This window comes from Myxine glutinosa, chromosome 12, assembly GCF_964187855.1.
Source record: "Myxine glutinosa chromosome 12, kmMyxGlut1.1, whole genome shotgun sequence".
In the NCBI taxonomy this organism is placed as follows: Eukaryota; Metazoa; Chordata; class Myxini; order Myxiniformes; family Myxinidae; genus Myxine; species Myxine glutinosa.
Genome location: NC_136272.1, coordinates 73,995,464 through 74,015,022, shown reverse-complemented (window position 1 = coordinate 74,015,022; position 19,559 = coordinate 73,995,464). Strand labels below are relative to the sequence as shown.

Here is a 19,559-nt window from a genome sequence, read left to right as displayed (position 1 = left end):
CACAGGAGGCTTTATAAAACCACCTCCGGATAGTCCAAGCCACCGCTCGGGCTCCCATCCTGGAAAGACGGATGATCCGGATAAAACGTCAGATTCTCATTTGAGCTACCCGTACCCAAAAACCGAAGTAAAGGCCTATTCCGCTTCACGTCAGACGCCACATGGTCTCTTTCAACGATCCGTCGCTAAATTGGTGATCATGCGGGTGGAGGATTGACCTTGAGTGTACCCAGAGGTCTACTGTAACAATGATTTGTCAGGTTTGGGATTGGGACACTGGTCTGAATCAGGCAAAAGTACCAATATTATCTCACTTCTCATGGTCGGGCTGAATTCGAAGGCAACGTACGGTAAAACGGCAAACTAAAAAAAGCCAAAATGGTATGGTAAAAAGCCAAAATGGTATGGCAAAAAGCCAAAATGGTATGGCAAAAAGCCAAAATGGTATGGCAAAAAGCCAAAATGGTATGGCAAAAAGCCAAAATGGTATGGCAAAAAGCCAAAATGGTATGGCAAAAAGCCAAAATGGTATGGCAAAAAGCCAAAATGGTATGGCAAAAAGCCAAAATGGTATGGCAAAAAGCCAAAATGGTATGGCAAAAAGCCAAAATGGTATGGCAAAAAGCCAAAATGGTATGGCAAAAAGCCAAAATGGTATGGTAAAAAACCAAAGTATGGTCATTGGAAATAAATAAATATTTACCTTTGTGGATGTTTATTTCCAGCAGTGATATTACGCAAGAAAATACTCAAAATGTTTTACTATCTCCAATGTCTTTCTTGATTTTCGTGGTTTTGCTAAATTTGGAACCCAAACTGTTGACCCCAAGTCTGATGACTTCACCTTTTTTGGCAAGAAGGGGACCCAAGGACCCACATTCCAATAAACATAGAATGAATCCTGTAAATGCTGTCCTGAGTTCACCATGATAACATGGAGAATTGAAAGAACTCACTCTGCTCATCCACATTTGCAATGGAAATGAGATCTGCTCCCTCATCCTTGCATGACTCCCGTGCAAGTTTCCAGCTCTTGTAGTCTGGCCTCTCGATATGCAGTAGATAGCACTGAACAGAGAAGGAAGCAGTTATGATTGGGGTGGGGGACGAGAATTGGTGATGGTGGAAAATATTGTTAAGGGCTAGCAGGATAAGAGGTACGCACACTTGCCTCCAAGTTGTCCAGCATTTTTTTTTTTTGTATACAGAATCAAGGCTCGTGAAAGAGCTAACATTTATCACACACAAAAAAAAAAATCAAACAGACACACAAAGTATATAATAAGGGGAGCGGTAGACAAGATGGGGAGAGAAGGGGAAGCACACAAACACAACATTTGAAAGCAGGGACATCGGGAGATCTGTGGGAGGGAGAGGGCTTTGGGGGGGGCGTAGAAAGGGGGGGTGGGGTGGGTGGGAGAGATATAAAACACATGGACACTCCAAGGACTTCCAGGAAAGAAGTTGGAATTTCAAAGAAGTGAATCTGGGGTGAATTAGCAGGGGTAGAAAAGATCAAGGTTTTGGATGGGGGAAGATAAGAGATGGTGGTGAACAGCTGTTTTAAAGACCTGGAGGGAGGAGTGGGATTGAAGCGAGTGAGGGAGTTTGTTCCAGAGGCGGGAGAAAAGAGGAATGAAGGAGTGAAGGTGAGCAGAGAGTCTTGATTTGGCAGTTTAACCATAAGAGGGTTGCAGGCAGATCTTGTGCGACCTGCAGGAATATTTGGGGGACAGAGCCCAGAGAGCTGGGGGAGCAAGGCCAGAAAGGAGTCAGTAGAAGACAGAAAGACCACCAACCTGCCTGCGGTGAGTGAGTGAAAGGCCCTCGGAGATAGCGTCATCGCGGGAGATTCCAATGATTCTGAAAGCTTTGGTTTCAACAGCATGAAGCCGAGTTAGGTGAGAGGCAGGAGCACCGGCCCAGAGGGGAGAACAGTATTCCATTGAGCTGCGGATGAAAGCTTTGTATGTGGTGAGGAGCTCAGGTGTGCCAAGGAAGGACTTCGCACGACGTAGGATGCCCAGTCGGCGACTGGCTTTGGAGACCAGATTTGAAATGTCGTTTACCCAGGAAAAATCGTATCAGATAGTGAGACCCAAAAGCTTGAGTGACAGAACTTCTTGGAGAGGATTATTCAGAAAGTGGATGGGAGGGTTGTCCTGTCGGTCTTTTTGGAGAGACATAGTAAGAGTGTGAGATTTGTCAGGTTTGAAAGACATGTTCCACTTGTTTGACCAGTCTGTGATTTTCTCCAGGTCTGCAGAGAGTGAGGAGGCTGCAGACTGCCGATCTGAGGGATGGGGAATGGAGCGGCAGAGAGTGGAGTCATCAGCAAAGAGATAGAGAGGATTTTCAAGAGAGTCAGAGAGATCATTGATGAAGACCAGAAAAAGCACGGGGCCCAGAACACTGCCTTGGGGAAATCCAGCCTGAACAGGAAGGGGAGATGAGAGAAATCCATTCACGGCCACACGTTGACTACGACTCGAGAGGAAGTCCGCAAGCCGTGCATGGAGATTTCCATGGATACCATAGGAGGAGAGTTTGGTGAGCAGAGGTGGGTGCCAGACCGTATCGAAGGCACGTGATATGTCAAGGGAGACATCTCTGATTTCCTGTTTGGCATTGAGGACCTCCATCCATTGTTGAGACAGCAGAAGCAGCATGTCCAGAGTAGAATGACCTGGTCTGAATCCAAATTGATGATCGGAGATCAAGCCACTGAAGAAGAGGAAGGATTTAATATCTGAAGCAATGATGGATTCCATGACCTTGCTGATGATTGGGAGCAGGCTGATTGGTCTGCACTTGCAAGGGTCTGTTTTTTGCACATTTTTTGTGTAAAGCGGTAATGTTTGCTGATTTCCAAAATGATGGCAGATGACCTTGAGCAAAATAGAGGGTGAAGAGAACAGAGAGAGGGTGAGATTGAGCGGCAGAGCAGGATTTTAGGACCTGTGGGCTGATGCAATCTGGTCCAGTTGCAGAATCAGCGTCGAGGTTTGACAAAAATTTCTCCACCTTGTCAGAAGAGAAGGACACAGAGTCCAGGAGCAGTTGGGTTCGACTGGGTAAGGTGAGAACAGAGAGAGATGGGTTTGGGACACAAGATACCCCTCTCACCAGCCATGGCACCTCAGCAAAGGACTTCTGCGACTCATTGTGACTGACACAACCTGTCAATTTCCCGATCCGGATATCAATCAACGGAGCATCTTCTCTTCTCGATTGAGTTATGACAAACTTCCCGACAAATGTCTCCTGTTCTTCGTCTGCTCCAATCTATTCATCTGAACATTTGCTTGTTAAAGTAGACATCTCTCTGGCCATTCTCAGAGAACCACCTCAGCATCGACGAGTCTGGCATTTCACTCAGGCTGACAGGCATGGTCTTCAAGCAGCCATCAAACATCTGGACTGGTCTCCAATCTCTCCTGTCTCTGACATCAACTCATCCTGGGAATTCTTTCAATGTAAATTGCTCTCTCTCTCATGCACAGGTTTATCCGATCTCGTCTCCAGTCGTCATGCCCTTCCTACTGTCCATGGTACACTAAAGCTTGTGGTGAGGCAGTTGCCACGAAAGAACTTGCCTTCACCTCATGGAAGCATAATCCAACTGAAGGTAATCTCAGTTCCTTTCACAAAGCTCGGAACAAGTTTGTGTCTACCCTCAGGAGAGCTAGGAAACACGATCTCTCTACTCTCAAGACTATACTCTCAATCCTGTCTCTCTCCTCCAAATTATGGTGGCGACTGGTCAAATCTGTTTCTGGTGTTTGTTCCCCTTCCATCCCCTCCCTTTCCTCAAACAGCTACACAGCTGACACTGCACGTGAAAAAGCCGAATACCTCAACTCTGTGTTTGCCTCAAAATCTTGGGTCCCAAATCCATCTCTCGCTGTACCCACCTTACCCAGTCGAAGCCAGCTGCTCTTGGACTCTGTGTCCTTCTCTCCTGACAAGGAGGAGAAGTTTCTGTCAAACCTCGACTCTGATTCTGCAACTGGACCAGATGGCATCAGCGCACGGGTCCTAAAATACTGCTCTGCCGTTCTATCTCACCCTCACTCTGTTCTCTTCACCCTCTCTTTTGCTCAAGGTCATCTGACATCTGCTTCAAAATCAGCAAACATTACCGCTTTACACATAAAGGTGCAAAAACAGATCCATGCAACTACAGACCAATCAGCCTACTCCAAATCATCAGCAAGGTCATGGGATCCATCATCGCTTCTGATATCAAATCCTTCCTCTTCTCCAATGGCTTGATCTCTGATCATCAATTTGGATGCAGACCAGGTCATTCTACTCTGGACATGCTGCTTCTGCTTTCTCAACAATGGATGGAGGTCCTCAATGGCAAACAGGAAATCAGAGCTGTCTCCCTTGACATATCTCGTGCCTTCGATACGGTCTGGCACCCCGCCCTGCTCAACAAACTCTCCTCCTATGGTGTCCTTGGAAACCTCCACAAATGGCTTTCCGACTTCCTCTCTGGTCGCAGTCACCGTGTGGCCCTGAAAGGAATTCTCTCATCTCCCTTCCCTGTTCAGGCTGGAGTTCCTCAAGGCAGTGTTCTGGGCCCTGTGCTTTTTCTAATCTTCATTAATGATCTCTCCGACTCTCTGAAAAATCCTCTATATCACTTTATTGATGACTCCACTCTCTATCGCTCCATTTCTCAACCCTCAGATCGGCAGGCAGCAGCCTCTTCACTCTCTGGAGACCTGTCCAAAATCACAAACTGGTCAAACAAGTGGAACATGTCTTTCAACCCTGACAAATCTCACTCATTTTGTCTCTCCATAAAGATGGTCTGGACAACCCTCCCATCCATTTTCTGAACAATCCTCTTGAAGAAGTTCTGTCACTCAAGCTTTTTGTTCTCACTATCTGCCAAGATCTTTCCTTGGAAAAACACATTTCCAAGCTGGCCTCCAAAGCCAGTCGCCGACTGGGCATCCGTCGTGCGAAGTCCTTCCTTGGCACACCTGAGCTCCTCACCACATACAAGGCTTTCATCCGCAGCTCAATGGAATACTGCTCTCCCCTCTGGGCTGGTGATCCTCCCTCACACCTAGCTCGGCTTTACGCTGTTGAAACCAAAGCATTCAGAATCATTGGAATCTCCCGTGATGAAGCCGATTCTAAATGCCTTTCACTCTCCCACCGCAGGCAGGTTGGTGGTCTTTCTGTCTTCTACAGACTCCTCTCTGGCCCAGCTCCCCCATCTCTGTCTGTGCTCTGCCCCCAAATTTTCCTGCAGGATGCATAAGATCTGCCAGCAACCCTCTTCTGGTGAAACTGCCAAAATAAAGACTCTCTGCTCACCTTCACTCTTTCATTCCTCTTTTCTCCCGCCTCTGGAACAAACTCCCTCACCATCAGCCACGATCTTTCTTAGACAAATCACATTTCAAATTTGGCCTCCAAAGCCAGTCACCGACTGGACATCCTCCGTCGTGCAAAGTCTTTCCTTAGCACACCATTAACTTTTATGTACCTGCAAGGCCTTTATCTGCAGCTTGGTGGAGTAATGCTCTCCCTGCTGGGCTAACACCCTTGCTTCACACCTTACTCAGCTTAACACCACGGAATCCAAGGCTTTCAAATCAATGGAATATCCCACAATGAAGCTGACTTTCTGGGCATATCACTTTCCCATTGCAAACATGTCGGTTGTCTCGATATTATATTGCGTCTTTCCTCGTCTTTCACTGTCTGCTCTACCGTGCTTTGTTCTCACTCTCGACACCGCCAGACCCAGATTTCTGCAGGGCACACGTCGTCTACCAGCAACTTCCTTCTGTTGAAACTCCCAAAATCCAGCTCACCTCCACCCATTCATTCCTCTTTTTCCCACCTGTGGAACCAACTTCTATATCCTCTTCAATCTAATTTTTCCCTTCAGGTCTTCAAAACAGCTGTTCACCACAATCTCACATCCAAAACCATGATATTTTCTCCCATCATTAGCCCCCCCTCCCCACGCAATCTGCATCCAGCCATGAACCAATATAAATCAGCTTGGTCTTGTCACCTTCCCAACTCCTCCCCCAAGTTTAGGCCACATCTGTCCACTACGATTTGAAATATCGTGCTTTACTGTGTGCTGTTTTGCCCTCATCTCTCAATGGTGAAGAATCACTTAAAATTAACGTATCCAGATCCAGATCTTCACCAAAATCGAATAATTTCATCCTTGTCGCAAACCCAACCTGTCCACTAAGTTTCGTCCCAATCCAACCATAACTATTTGAGATATCCTGCTCCCAGACAGACAAACATTGGGGAAAACATAACCTCCATCCACCTTCCGTGGCAGAGTTGAACATATAATTTCAGGTAATGTCGATGAGCTTATCAATTCTGGAGTTAAAAACGAAAATGCTTCTCAAATGGGCTAGGGTAACTAGGAAACAAACACAATGTCACACCTTATTGTTGAAAAGTTTCCACCCCCGTTGGCAGCCTCCCTGTGGTCTGGTGAATGGTGCCCGGGTAGGAACAAGTGCCGTGGCATCGTGTTTGCGGCAAATGAAGGCCCTTGGGTCTTCACATTCGACACTGCGCCATTCCCCTACTCATTCATCAATTTCACAGAAATGGAGAACAAGACTGTAATTAAATGTACAACTAGCAATAAACTTTCAGAAGTCCCAAGTTATCTGTACCACCAGAAACTCCAAAAAAGACAATAAAAGAACAGAAATAGTCACAAAGCAAACACTTAGTCTTTAAAATCAGAGTACAGGAAGAGGAGACAAACAGCAGGTGAGAGAATGGGGTGGAGGAGAATACTGGGAGGTGAGAGAATGGAGGTGGAGGAGAATACTGGGAGGTGAGAGAATGGGGTGGAGGAGAATATTGGGAGGTGAGAGAATGGGGTGGAGGAGAATATTGGGCGGTGAGAGAATGGGGTGGAGGAGAATATTGGGAGGTGAGAGAATGGGGGTGGAGGAGAATATTGGGAGGTGAGAGAATGGGGGTGGAGGAGAATACTGGGCGGTGAGAGAATGGGGTGGAGGAGAATATTGGGAGGTGAGAGAATGGGGGTGGAGGAGAATATTGGGAGGTGAGAGAATGGGGGTGGAGGAGAATATTGGGAGGTGAGAGAATGGGGGTGGAGGAGAATACTGGGCGGTGAGAGAATGGGGTGGAGGAGAATATTGGGAGCTGAGAGAATGGGGGTGGAGGAGAATATTGGGAGGTGAGAGAATGGGGGTGGAGGAGAATATTTGGAGGTGAGAGAATGGGGGTGGAGGAGAATACTGGGAGGTGAGAGAATGGGGGTGGAGGAGAATACTGGGCGGTGAGAGAATGGGGTGGAGGAGAATATTGGGATGTGAGAGAATGGGGGTGGAGGAGAATATTGGGAGGTGAGAGAATGGGGGTGGAGGAGAATACTGGGCGGTGAGAGAATGGGGTGGAGGAGAATATTGGGAGGTGAGAGAATGGGGTAGAGGAGAATACTGGGAGGTGAGAGAATGGGGGTGGAGGAGAATACTGGGAGGTGAGAGAATGGGGGTGGAGGAGAATACTGGGAGGTGAGAGAATGGGGTAGAGGAGAATATTGGGATGTGAGAGAATGGGGTAGAGGAGAATATTGGGAGGTGAGAGAATGGGGGTGGAGGAGAACACTGGGAGGTGAGAGAATGGGGTAGAGGAGAATATTGGGATGTGAGAGAATGGAGGTGGAGGAGAATACTGGGAGGTGAGAGAATGGGGTAGAGGAGAATATTGGGAGGTGAGAGAATGGGGTGGAGGAGAATACTGGGAGGTGAGAGAATGGGGTAGAGGAGAATATTGGGAGGTGAGAGAATGGGGTAGAGGAGAATATTGGGATGTGAGAGAATGGAGGTGGAGGAGAACACTGGGAGGTGAGAGAATGGGGTAGAGGAGAATATTGTGAGGTGAGAGAATGGGGTAGTGGAGAATATTGGGAGGTGAGAGAATGGGGTAGAGTAGAATACTGGGAGGTGAGAGAATGGGGTAGAGGAGAATACTGGGAGGTGAGAGAATGGGGTGGAGGAGAATACTGGGAGGTGAGAGAATGGGGTAGACGAGAATACTGGGCGGTGAGAGAATGGGGTAGAGGAGAATACTGGGCGGTGAGAGAATGGGGTAGAGGAGAATACTGGGAGGTGAGAGAATGGGGTAGAGGAGAATACGGGGAGGTGAGAGAATGGGGTAGAGGAGAATATTGTGAGGTGAGAGAATGGGGTAGAGGAGAATATTGGGAGGTGAGAGAATGGGGTAGAGGAGAATACTGGGAGGTGAGAGAATGGGGTAGAGGAGAATATTTGGCGGTGAGAGAATGGGGTGGAGGAGAATACTGGGAGGTGAGAGAATGGGGTGGAGGAGAACACTGGGAGGTGAGAGAATGGGGTAGAGGAGAATATTGGGAGGTGAGAGAATGGGGTAGAGGAGAATACTGGGCGGTGAGAGAATGGGGTGGAGGAGAATACTGGGAGGTGAGAGAATGGGGTGGAGGAGAACACTGGGAGGTGAGAGAATGGGGTAGAGGAGAATATTGGGAGGTGAGAGAATGGGGTAGAGGAGAATACTGGGTGGTGAGAGAATGGGGTGGAGGAGAATACTGGGAGGTGAGAGAATGGGGTGGAGGAGAACACTGGGAGGTGAGAGAATGGGGTGGAGGAGAACACTGGGAGGTGAGAGAATGGGGTAGAGGAGAATATTGGGAGGTGAGAGAATGGGGTAGAGGAGAATACTGGGCGGTGAGAGAATGGGGTGGAGGAGAATACTGGGAGGTGAGAGAATGGGGTGGAGGAGAATACTGGGAGGTGAGAGAATGGGGTAGAGGAGAATATTGGGAGGTGAGAGAATGGGGTAGAGGAGAATACTGGGCGGTGAGAGAATGGGCTGGAGGAGAATACTGGGAGGTGAGAGAATGGGGTAGAGGAGAATATTGGGAGGTGAGAGAATGGGGGTGGAGGAGAACACTGGGAGGTGAGAGAATGGGGTAGAGGAGAATATTGGGAGGTGAGAATGGGGTAGAGGAGAATATTGGGAGGTGAGAGAATGGGGGGTGGAGGAGAACACTGGGAGGTGAGAGAATGGGGTAGAGGAGAATATTGGGAGGTGAGAGAATGGGGTAGAGGAGAATATTGGGAGGTGAGAGAATGGGGTGGAGGAGAATATTGGGATGTGAGAGAATGGGGGTGGAGGAGAACACTGGGAGGTGAGAGAATGGGGGTGGAGGAGAACACTGGGAGGTGAGAGAATGGGGTAGAGGAGAATATTGGGAGGTGAGAATGGGGTAGAGGAGAATATTGGGAGGTGAGAGAATGGGGGGTGGAGGAGAACACTGGGAGGTGAGAGAATGGGGTAGAGGAGAATATTGGGAGGTGAGAGAATGGGGTGGAGGAGAATACTGGGAGGTGAGAGAATGGGGTAGAGGAGAATACTGGGAGGTGAGAGAATGGGGTGGAGGAGAATACGGGGAGGTGAGAGAATGGGGTAGAGGAGAATACTGGGAGGTGAGAGAATGGGGTAGAGGAGAATATTGGGAGGTGAGAGAATGGGGGAGAGGAGAATATTGGGAGGTGAGAGAATGGGGGTGGAGGAGAATACTGGGAGGTGAGAGAATGGGGTGGAGGAGAATACTGGGAGGTGAGAGAATGGGGGTGGAGGAGAATACTGGGAGGTGAGAGAATGGGGTAGAGGAGAACACTGGGAGGTGAGAGAATGGGGTGGAGGAGAATACTGGGAGGTGAGAGAATGGGGTAGAGGAGAATATTGGGAGGTGAGAGAATGGGGTAGAGGAGAATATTGGGAGGTGAGAGAATGGGGGTGGAGGAGAATATTGGGAGGTGAGAGAATGGGGGTGGAGGAGAATACTGGGAGGTGAGAGAATGGGGTAGAGGAGAATACTGGGAGGTGAGAGAATGGGGGTGGAGGAGAATACTGGGAGGTGAGAGAATGGGGGTGGAGGAGAACACTGGGAGGTGAGAGAATGGGGTAGAGGAGAACACTGGGAGGTGAGAGAATGGGGTGGAGGAGAATACTGGGAGGTGAGAGAATGGGGTAGAGGAGAATACTGGGAGGTGAGAGAATGGGGTAGAGGAGAATACGGGGAGGTGAGAGAATGGGGTGGAGGAGAACACTGGGAGGTGAGAGAATGGGGTAGAGGAGAACACTGGGAGGTGAGAGAATGGGGTGGAGGAGAATACTGGGAGGTGAGAGAATGGGGTAGAGGAGAATACTGGGAGGTGAGAGAATGGGGTGGAGGAGAATACGGGGAGGTGAGAGAATGGGGTAGAGGAGAATACGGGGAGGTGAGAGAATGGGGTGGAGGAGAACACTGGGAGGTGAGAGAATGGGGTAGAGGAGAATATTGGGATGTGAGAGAATGGGGTAGACGAGAATATTGGGAGGTGAGAGAATGGGGTGGAGGAGAACACTGGGAGGTGAGAGAATGGGGTAGAGGAGAACACTGGGAGGTGAGAGAATGGGGTGGAGGAGAATACTGGGAGGTGAGAGAATGGGGTAGAGGAGAATACTGGGAGGTGAGAGAATGGGGTGGAGGAGAATACGGGGAGGTGAGAGAATGGGGTAGAGGAGAATACTGGGAGGTGAGAGAATGGGGTAGAAGAGAACACTGGGAGGTGAGAGAATGGGGTGGAGGAGAACACTGGGAGGTGAGAGAATGGGGTAGAGGAGAACACTGGGAGGTGAGAGAATGGGGTGGAGGAGAATACTGGGAGGTGAGAGAATGGGGTAGAGGAGAATACTGGGAGGTGAGAGAATGGGGTGGAGGAGAATACGGGGAGGTGAGAGAATGGGGTAGAGGAGAATACGGGGAGGTGAGAGAATGGGGTGGAGGAGAACACTGGGAGGTGAGAGAATGGGGTAGAGGAGAACACTGGGAGGTGAGAGAATGGGGTGGAGGAGAACACTGGGAGGTGAGAGAATGGGGTAGAGGAGAATACTGGGAGGTGAGAGAATGGGGTGGAGGAGAACACTGAGAGGTGAGAGAATGGGGTAGAGGAGAATACTGGGAGGTGAGAGAATGGGGTAGAGGAGAATACTGGGAGGTGAGAGAATGGGGTGGAGGAGAATACGGGGAGGTGAGAGAATGGGGTAGAGGAGAATACTGGGAGGTGAGAGAATGGGGTAGAGGAGAATATTGGGAGGTGAGAGAATGGGGTGGAGGAGAATACTGGGAGGTGAGAGAATGGGGTGGAGGAGAATACTGGGAGGTGTGAGAATGGGGTAGAGGAGAATACTGGGAGGTGAGAGAATGGGGTAGAGGAGAATATTGGGAGGTGAGAGAATGGGGTAGAGGAGAATACTGGGATGTGAGAGAATGGGGTAGAGGAGAATACTGGGAGGTGAGAGAATGGGGTAGAGGAGAATACTGGGAGGTGAGAGAATGGGGTAGAGGAGAATACTGGGAGGTGAGAGAATGGGGTAGAGGAGAATATTGGGAGGTGAGAGAATGGGGTGGAGGAGAATACTGGGAGGTGAGAGAATGGGGTGGAGGAGAATACTGGGAGGTGAGAGAATGGGGTGGAGGAGAACACTGGGAGGTGAGAGAATGGGGTAGAGGAGAACACTGGGAGGTGAGAGAATGGGGTGGAGGAGAACACTGGGAGGTGAGAGAATGGGGTAGAGGAGAATACTGGGAGGTGAGAGAATGGGGTGGAGGAGAACACTGGGAGGTGAGAGAATGGGGTAGAGGAGAATACTGGGAGGTGAGAGAATGGGGTGGAGGAGAATACTGGGAGGTGAGAGAATGGGGTAGAGGAGAATACTGGGAGGTGAGAGAATGTGGTGGAGGAGAATACTGGGAGGTGAGAGAATGGGGTAGAGGAGAATACTGGGAGGTGAGAGAATGGGGTAGAGGAGAATACTTGGAGGTGAGAGAATGGGGTAGAGGAGAATACTGGGAGGTGAGAGAATGGGGTGGAGGAGAATACGGGGAGGTGAGAGAATGGGGTAGAGGAGAATACTGGGAGGTGAGAGAATGGGGTAGAGGAGAATATTGGGAGGTGAGAGAATGGGGTGGAGGAGAATACTGGGAGGTGAGAGAATGGGGTGGAGGAGAATACTGGGAGGTGAGAGAATGGGGTAGAGGAGAATACTGGGAGGTGAGAGAATGGGGTGGAGGAGAATACTGGGAGGTGAGAGAATGGGGTAGAGGAGAATACTGGGAGGTGAGAGAATGGGGTAGAGGAGAATACTTGGAGGTGAGAGAATGGGGTAGAGGAGAATATTGGGAGGTGAGAGAATGGGGGTGGAGGAGAACACTGGGAGGTGAGAGAATGGGGTAGAGGAGAATACTTGGAGGTGAGAGAATGGGGTAGAGGAGAATACTTGGAGGTGAGAGAATGGGGTAGAGGAGAATACTTGGAGGTGAGAGAATGGGGTAGAGGAGAATACTGGGAGGTGAGAGAATGGGGTAGAGGAGAATACTTGGAGGTGAGAGAATGGGGTGGAGGAGAATACTGGGAGGTGAGAGAATGGGGTAGAGGAGAATACTGCTGAGATAAACTGCAAAATGAACGTCAGTAGTGTGAACATGAGAGAGAGAAACTTGAAATATCACCAAGACCTCCGGCCCGGGCAGTGCATAAAATTACACCTGATGTAAAATAAGTGACAAAATATTTTTTGGATAGAGTTGGATGCTAAAGCGTCCAGACTCACACATCCCAGCACCACCAATGCATGCCAACTGTACAAGCATTGCTTCAGAATTTTAAGATCCCAAAATGCTTTTTGAAAAAGCGTTGGTCACTGTGCGTTGGTACCTGAACTTAGTTTCTAATCCCAAGCCGAATCCAAAGGGGTTCCTTCGTTTGCAGCATAGCCACACTGACAAAAATGAAGCAACAACATCTGGAAGAGTATTGGCATGACAACTACGTCACATGGTGGGTTAGTAGGTACTACATGAATTTAGGAACCACAAACAACCAAGAGGGAAAAGGTCATGCGTTGCCGACGTTGGCAGCACATGGGCGTCGCCCAGGATTCGTGGGTGTGGCATGATGCGTGCCTCGTGGTGAAAAGTGTGTTTAAGTTATGCAGTTGTGTTTTTCGGTTCATTCTAATTAATATTAAAATTGAGCAAGCAAGGAAGCTCCAATGCTTCAAAATGGATCCATAATAACTGTCCAGGCCCTCTGAGCCGCCTGCATCGAGTGGATAGGTGCTGAAGTTCTGCATCCGAGGTCTACGTGGTACCGCAGTGACCGACCCTCAGATAGTCTCGGTGCCGGTGAGGTGCACCCTCTCTTCCTTACCAGCATGGACAGCGTGCCCCTGTTCGTGAATATGGCGGTCTCGGTGATGTCCGGGTTAGTGACCTTTCGGGCTGTTCCCGCTGTGACTAGGAGGCTTCTGGCGGTGGGTTTGATCGGCAGGGGTTTGAGTAGGATTTGTGATGGGAAAATGCCTGAAGCCTTGGGAGTCATGAGTGGTGCCATATTCTTGGCTCTGCATTGTGCTCTCGTGTTCATGCCCTCCTTAGGCTGCTGGCAAGGTGGGAACTATCCTAGATTTTCATGGATTCGGCTCCGAGCTGCACTCCTGGCTCTGTGGTGCAAGCTTCTTCGGTTTGTCGGCGACGTTTTGGGCCTGCCCTGGTGTCACAGATTGGCATTACCTTCCTGCCACGGCTGCCCCCCTTTGCTCACGACTGATCTGCTCAGACTGTGCACATTCCTGCGTTCGTCTGCCCGCTGCTTGTACTGCGTGTGGACCTTAGTGTTCTCTGCTTTGTGAACATGGGACTTCTCTGTTTTTCTGCCCAAGAGCCGAGGATATCCTCGCCGGAGTTGTGGGATGGAGGTCAGAGAGTTGGTCATGGTCGCAGCCTCCATGGCTTCTTTGGTCTGGTTGAATTTCATGGAGTGGTACAGCTATTTTTTTTCCCCTTTCCACTTTATGATGCCTTTGCTGTGCATCACTCTGGGTTGACCACAATTTATTGTTTTGTTCTAACTACGATACAACACAACAACAGGCCATTTAAGGCCATTTCCCCTGCTAGGGCGGGGCTTAGCCTTGCAGGCCCCATGACAATCTTCTCCACTTTGCCCTATTTTCTGCATCTCCCCTTCTGAACCCCCTTGCCCGCATTTCTTCTTCCACCATCTTTAGCCAAGTCTTTCTGAGTCTTCCCCATCCTCTACTTCCTTCTACATTCATTTCCATCACTCTTCTCAACCAGTCACTTTCATCCTTCCTCAACACATGACCAAACCATCTCAACCTGTTCCTCTTCACAGCATCAATCACAGGCTCTATTCCCATCATCTTTCGCAATTCATCATTTGTCTTCCTCTCTCTCAACGATACTCCACACATCCACCGAACCATTCGCATTTCCACCCTTTCCAGCCTTCGTTGCTGCTCTACGTTCATGACCCATGTCTCGCTCCCATAAATCATAACTTCTCACACATGCAGCATACACTTTTCCCTTCAGCTTCAACGACACTCCCCTCATCGTCAGCACCCCACTCAGTTCCCGAAACTTCTTCCATGCACATCTCACTCGAGCAACCGTTGCCGAGTCTGATCCACCTTCTCCATTCAGCATGTCTCCAAGGTAGCAAAATGTTTTCACACCTTCCAGCTTCACGCCGTCTCCAAGATCCAACTCAACATTTCCTCCATCTGCAGCTCCCTCTGTGCACACCTTACATTTGAATGTAGCTGCCACCCTGGTTCATGACCCTCTCAGACCACTACATCACATTGTCATCATCACTTGCCATCACCTTCGTCTTTCCGATATTCACCTTCAGACCTTTTGTCTCCATACATGTCTTCTAACGACGATGATCTACTTTGTTATTTTGATATTGTTAATTGCAATTTTCTATATTGCCTTTCATATTTTTCTTTCTGTTTTATTTATTTTTGTTGGAGTTGACCTGACTTTATACTGGTCTATGCATTTCAGAAGTTGCATCTTATTATATCTAGATTTATAATTATTGTTATTGATACCTACTAATTTCATTATTGTAACCTGTTAATGTCGGGGTAAAAATGAATAATTGTCATCTCTGGACCAATCAGAGACAACCATGGCCAAGAGCTTGCTGGGTAAATGCATCATGTGATCTAGCTGAATTAGGCCATGGGGGATATGCTTGCTTGTATAGAGTTGGCAAAGAACCACTTCATTGTTGCTGGGCAGAACTATGCTTTCGTGCTGAGCTTGCGAAACATGTTTTCATCTGTGGTTTGACCTTGTGTACCAAAGTGGAACAAAAGGTCCTTACATCAGCTTTTTGGTTCTTATCTTATGCTCCAGTCTTCCTTTCTTGTAAACAACTCGAGTATATATTCAATGCTGTCTTGAGTGGGATTCAGAGATCTGCTTGCCTGGTATCAAATATTTCTCGCCGTACGGACGTAATTAATAAATGGTCCTTTGTCAACAAAGTGAAAATAGTCTTATTTTTGATACAGGAGGACAACTCTCACATTAATATTATTTTGATTGAAATTGTAACACTGACTATTTTAGTCCTCAGAGTTTTTGTCAAGTGCTTTTTGCTTTTTGTGCTTTTTGTAATAAACCAAAATGAAGTGAAAATGAAATGCTTTGAAATGCATGTCCCCCACTAGTCAGGGCCCTTAGGGATATTTTGGTTCAAATTCTTCCAAAAGCATCAAATTTGGCGCAGATGTTGCCCATGCCATACTTTCGATTTTTGACGGGCGCCAAGGGTGGTATGATCCGGGGACCATACCGGTCCATCCCGCCATGTCACCTGACCTATGACGTCATAATTAGGATATGCATCCAATCACATGGCGTACTATAATTGGTCAAAGTTCAAAATGAATCGATCGAAAAATGAAGGCAGGGATCCATTTTTAAGGTTTCATAAAATCCAATATGGCCGCCAGGTCACATGACCTATGACGTCATATTTATGACATGTATACAATCATGTATACATGAACCCGGATCATGATCGCACAAAAATTAAACACAAGGATATGGCATACAGTTCATAAAACATCAAAATCCGTACCTTTGTAATTAGACTGATGAACTGCATATGCCTGAAAATGAGGAAATAGACATGTAAATATTTCCTCTAATTGTCAAAAATAAGGTCAGAGTTCGATTACCCAACCCAGAAACATAAAATGGTGAACCTGGCGTAAATCTTGACAAAAAACTCAAAACCGACATGTTTGACTCAAAAATGACCTTTAAGATGACCTTGAGGGTTGACCTTGACCTCGAATCATCAAAATAACATCATAATTGGATTCCTCGACCTCGAAAACCCCTGAAAAGTGGTATCATACATGATTCCAACCCTTTTGGTTATTTAACTGATTTTCCTCTAATCCGGGTGGCGGCCATTTAGTATTTCGCCAATATGGGGCCCCGGGGGGGGGGGGGGCGCCCGTCAAAAATCGAAAGAGTATGGCATGGGCAACATCTGGGCCAAATTTGGTGCTTTTGGAAGAATTTGAACCAAACTGCCCCAAAATATCCCTAAGGGCCCTGACTACACCAAGTTTCAGTTCAATATGTCAAAGGGTAAGGGGAAAAGTCTGGAATTTTTCACAAGATTCCTTTATTTGGGCAATGTATAATGCCACATTTGGTCCCAAAAGTAATAAAAACAAGAGGGAGAATTGCTTTGCAATACGTGTACCCTACCGGTCCCAATGAACGTTCTTGTTCCAAGCAAAAAGGGGCATAACTTCGTGAAAAAATTAGCAAAACGCCCCCAAACTCAAACTTGTTCTGTAATTTATCATAATAAAGCCATATACCAAGTTTCTGTTGAATATGTTTAAGGGTAAAGGGAAAAAGTCTGTTAACCACAGGCGTGACAGACAGACAGAAAGCAAACCTATTCCTTCCTGGTAGGGAATTGATAACAGGCACGAGGCGTTTAGTTAGAGGGGGTTTAAATTTAGGGGTAAAATTGAGAAAAGGAAAAGAAAGGATAGGATGACGAGTAAAAAATAACTATAAAGGAAGATCGGTAAGTTAATGGAGGAGTGGGGAGAAAAATAGCAAGGAAGATAGGAGGAAAGAGGAGAATTGAAAGATTCCATCCTTTTTGTGTTCGTAATATGTATACAGTATGTCTGCAGGTTGTGCATAAATCCATGTGCTGTCTTCATATGTACAAGGTTGATAAAACAATATAAAGATATAAATATTTGTCGATTAGAATCAATTTTCAAATAAATGAAAATATTCCATTCAAAATACACCACAATTAATCCAACCATCTTTTATGCCACAACAAAAGACAACATAACTCTACCCACAAGCACTACCCACCGTGGATGCTTTCCATGCTGACACATTGCTCCATTGTACGGCTACCGAGGCCTGGCTCTCCTGTTTCCCAGGCAATGAAGGTCACAAAAGTACCATCCAGCCACCTACTCACACATACACACCAGTAATGTCTATGACAGTGTGCCTGTGATAAATAAGACTTTCTATAAATCGTTTGAAACTCATTTGTGGAAGAAAGTCACAATGATTGGAGGTTTCTCGGCACAATTAGGACAGGAATGCTGTTGCATGGAGGAGGAGATGCTGAAAGTCCATTTTGTATTTTCATTATCATATTTTCATCATATATATTTTCAAATTCTGCATGGAGATGCTGAAAGTCCATTTTGTATTTTCATCATATAGCCTCATGATGTTGTGACCCCAGGTTCCAATTGCACAAACTGTACGTATTGTTACGTTTGTAGGGGGTAGGCAGTGATTACCTTAGAACCAGGTAGAATGTATCGATAGATTAGTGTGCTCCTATTGTCGTGAAGAAGAAGAACCACCTCATGTAATAAGTAGGGACTTTGTATTAGACCGGAATGTCGGGTTAAGCTTGTATCTTCACCCCCATTACAAGGAGTGGGGTATGTTAATTAGCTCAGGGATTAAGGATAATTATCCCTTGTACGTCGTTACCTCTGTAATTTATTTCCAATGTCCATTTTGGCACCACACCATAGACACGTAGCCAGAGTCACCCTATTAACATTAATTGTACTCCATGTTAACAGCTCACAATTAATAAAAACCTACCGGAAGTCATGCATCGAGCCCTACCGCTGACAACCCTGACTTGGGAGGCGCACAGAGCAGACAGGTCTGTGGGGTCACGGCTCCAAGAGCAGCGATTGGTTAGAGGGAGTGCAAGGCACTCGGGGATTGGTAGAAGGATGATGTCAGCGAGAACATTATGGAGTAGGCGAGCTGGCACGAACTGGTTGGAGGAGGACGAGGATGACGTCAGAGCCTGAGTGATAAAAGCACGATCTAGCGGACATTTTCCTCTCTGCTCTTCGCTCTGGTCTTCTTCTTGGCTTGGCGCTCTAGCGGACATTCTCGGTTCTTTTCTCCTTGGCTCCCCACTTTGACCGATTCTTTCTTGCACCTGCTCATTTTGAACTTTGTGGTGGACGATCGCATTTTTATCTCACTCTGCATAAACGCCCTTCCGGTCTTTCTCTGATTTGCATCTCATCGCGGGCGGCCATGCGCCAATACCTTGCTGGTGGTTGGGAGGCGGAAGAGCCGCGGCCTGGGAACTGCGGTTCTCCGTGCAGAGGACGGGTGGACGAACACGTGTGGAAGAGTTATTATACCCCACGCGTATTATCCACCATTGGACTGAACGCTTCAGAGTTAAAGCTCGTTTGGCCTTCCGTGCTACCCTCAAGTGTTCACCAAGGGTAGTCATGCGAAAGTATTGTCCCTCATCTCTGTATCTCCTTATCATTTAATGTACGATGTTCTCTGTTGTCTCTGCATTTAATTGTCCTGAATGCAATAGATCCCCAAGCTCCTCAGCAAGCCTTAGATGATGCAAAAAGTCCACCTTCATGGTGTTGCCATTCTCAATATCTCAGCTTCAAATTATTTTCACAAAGTCTGGTCCAGGGAAACCCTCTAATAAGAAGCACGAGGTACCTGAATCTTCCATTGATCCCGATCTTCATGCCAATAAACCAGTCATCAACCAATGATTGGGAAATCTGGAGAGGACGTGGCAAGCATCAGCAACAATAATAATGAATGTACATCATTCACAACATCACCAGCCATTCAAATGAAGGAGGCAGAAGGGTAGCTCAAAGTTAGTCGGGTACCTTTGTGTTCATTTGTAATATTTCAAAAGATAAATGGTTTTTTTATTTCCTGTATTCAGATGGTAAGGCTTGTAGTATTGGTGTGCAATATATAGAGCTTGAAGTGCCAGTGGGACTTCTCCCTGGGTGTTTCACTCTATATTTGTAAATATATGGAATTCAAATTGAAATGTGTCTGCTTTAAGATAAATGCAAAGGGACAAATAGAATGGGTAACAAGGGGAAGTGACGTAGCACCTTTGACCACACAAAGGTCCACTCGGCCTTGCTGTGCAGGGAAACGAGAAAAGCACCGTGAGTTAGGCAGGCCGACTGGGCTTGGCCAACTGGAAGACGGGCGGACATATTGAAGTAGTAGAGATAACCGTCGTCAGAGATCCAACCAGAAGGGACTTTTCCTGATTCTGTAAATGAAAGGA

At 47.4% G+C, this 19,559-nt stretch overlaps 1 protein-coding gene across 1 annotated transcript in view; it reads right to left on the bottom strand.

Moving 5' to 3' along the window:
* Positions 1 to 19,559, bottom strand: part of LOC137437519 (macrophage mannose receptor 1) — a 108,072-nt gene that overhangs the window by 25,294 nt on the left and 63,219 nt on the right. The window contains exons 17-21 of the mRNA XM_078766013.1: positions 19,378 to 19,544; positions 18,962 to 19,026; positions 17,312 to 17,415; positions 6,444 to 6,586; positions 957 to 1,068 (exon numbers count right to left, since the gene is read on the bottom strand). Of these exons, the coding sequence (XP_078622139.1) occupies positions 957 to 1,068; positions 6,444 to 6,586; positions 17,312 to 17,415; positions 18,962 to 19,026; positions 19,378 to 19,544 (591 nt within the window). The remainder of the gene's footprint in view (positions 1 to 956; positions 1,069 to 6,443; positions 6,587 to 17,311; positions 17,416 to 18,961; positions 19,027 to 19,377; positions 19,545 to 19,559) is intronic.